At 52.7% G+C, this 2,260-nt stretch overlaps 1 protein-coding gene across 1 annotated transcript in view; it reads right to left on the bottom strand.

Moving 5' to 3' along the window:
• Positions 1-2,026, bottom strand: part of LOC104132644 (ras GTPase-activating-like protein IQGAP3) — a gene marked incomplete at both ends in the record, with an annotated part of 15,996 nt that extends 13,970 nt beyond the window's left edge. Inside the window, 4 exons of the mRNA XM_035901375.1 lie at positions 1,186-1,235; positions 1,485-1,552; positions 1,751-1,827; positions 1,929-2,026. Of these exons, the coding sequence (XP_035757268.1) occupies positions 1,186-1,235; positions 1,485-1,552; positions 1,751-1,827; positions 1,929-2,026 (293 nt within the window). The remainder of the gene's footprint in view (positions 1-1,185; positions 1,236-1,484; positions 1,553-1,750; positions 1,828-1,928) is intronic.
• Positions 2,027-2,260: the final 234 nt, after the last annotated feature.

Consider the following 2,260-nt stretch of genomic DNA (forward strand, 5'->3'; position numbering starts at 1 on the left):
CCTCGGCTGGGCCGGCTTGGCCTCAGCCTCCCTGTGCGCAGAGTGTGCCTCTGAGCTTAATTAAAGGTGCCCTGGAGCTGCTTTGGGTTCGAAAAGCTTCGTACGAGGTAGAGCCTGTTCTCTGACAGTGATACAAATCCGTAGAAACTGTGTCAAAATCAAGTTATTTTAGATTTACAGTGTAATAACGGAGAGTGCTGCGTGCCTGTCTACATACATTCAAAATTCCTTAAACTTGTTCTCCTTGGCACTGGCCATTTCTTTCTCTCTTTGTGTGGTTTTTTTTTTTTTTTTGTTGGGTGGGGGGGGGGGGGAGGAGTGTGCAGATAACGTTCTTAATTATGAGCAAAGTGAGTGAATGTGCATGTATGCTGGCATTTAAATAACTTCAGAGTACCAAAACATTCCCCCTCTCCATTTCTTGCCATAAAGCATGTCAGCTCCCGGTACTTTTCACATGCTGGTGCTGCTGCAGAGGTTGGTAGACAAGGGGTATATCAAATTAAGCATCTAAATAACTAATTAAATCTTTTCTTTTTAGAGCTGGGAACCTTTTTTCAACCCATGTACTATGTTATGCCTGTATTGCTTTTATGTTAGACATTCTTTCTAAGTAATTCTTCCATTATTCCTATATTTATTAGATAACCATCCTCTTCTACGTACATTCTTTCAAATCTACTTCTATTGTTCAAATCCCCTAATAGTCTATGAAAAGCTAAACATAAGTTCAAATATGTTCTGCTACCAGCTTGAGATATAATGAGACCTTTTGATCTAGTAAATTTACAAGCTAATAAATGTTCAGTATGATATATCTCATTTATTTTATATTCATTTTCCAGTTTAGTTTTTAGTATCATGTAATTTTTTTTTGTAATTAACTATTAGCAACCCTCATGCACAATGAATACTTTGGAAGACATCCTCACATGATTTGTACTAATTCATAATTATTCAATGTGAAAAAACACTTCTAAAATGTGTGTAGTCGGCATCTCTAAATGCAAAACCCCAGGGTGCTGCTGGCTGGGAAGGAGCTTGCAGGATGAAGGAGAGCAGCCAGATGCCTCCAGCACTGCACCTCTTGGAGCATCTCTCAGTTTGCTGGCCCCAGGTTTGGCGCTCGGGGGCTGGGCTGAGATCCCACCGCCCCCCCCCCAGCCCCCCGCGGGCGCCCGTTACCTGCTGCTTCGTCCACCGAGAGCTCGTTGGCCCAAATGCCCCCGATCTTGCTGAAGGCAGGCAGGCGCAGCCCGGCGTTCGGAGGGGGGGCAGCCAGAGCACCCCCCATGCTCCCCTGCCAAACCAGAGGGGTGCAGAACACACCGGAGGGGTGAGCATCACCAAGGCAGCTTTGGAAAAGCTTGCCCAAGGTCTTCGTTCCCCACATCCCTCCCACCGCAGGGGTCTGAGGGCGCCGTTGGCAAACCTTCCTCGCTAGCCCCCACCCCAGGCCCCACGCCACCCCCCTGGTGCCATACCCGTGAAATCCACTTTCCCGTACAAGTCCTGGATCTGAGGGGCCAGCCCCAGCTTGAAGAGGTACAGGCTGGAAGACGAAGCAGACACACACCATCACCCTGCGGTCACCCTGCAGTCACCCACCTCTCCCTCCCCGCCACCCCTGCAGCACCCAAAGGTGTCACCCCAGCCCTGGGGGGGGGTGACACCCCCGAAAAGGCTCATGAGCACGAATGTGAACCACGACGACAGCGTTGGCCCCCGGGGCCGGCGCAGGGATGCCCACCTGAGCGCGTGGATGCAGTAGACCACCCGGGGCATGTTCTTCTTGTCGTAGATGTCGGTGGTCTCCGGGTGGAAGATCTGCCGGCAAGACAAGAGGCAGCGCCTCGGGGGCTGGGCTGAGATCCCACCCCACCGCTCCCAGCCCCCCGCGGGCGCCCGTTACCTGCTGCTTCGTCCACCGAGAGCTCGTTGGCCAAAATGCCCCCGATCTTGCTGAAGGCAGGCAGCTGCAGCCCGTACTTCTCAAGCTCCCGCTTCATGTTGTTGATCTCCTCCTCTGGAGCAGAGCACAGAGACATCACCACTCAGCACCAGCGCCGTGGTCCAGCACTGGGAAGGGGCAGGGAGGGGGGGCAGCCAGAGCACCCCCCATGCTCCCCTGCCAAACCAGAGGGGTGCAGAACACACCGGAGGGGTGAGCATCACCAAGGCAGCTTTGGAAAAGCTTGCCCAAGGTCTTCGTTCCCCACATCCCTCCCACCGCAGGGGTCTGAGGGCGCCGTTGGCAAAC

This window comes from Egretta garzetta, unplaced genomic scaffold (genome assembly GCF_000687185.1).
Source record: "Egretta garzetta isolate BGI_Z169 unplaced genomic scaffold, ASM68718v1 scaffold1299, whole genome shotgun sequence".
Lineage (NCBI taxonomy): Eukaryota > Metazoa > Chordata > Aves > Pelecaniformes > Ardeidae > Egretta > Egretta garzetta.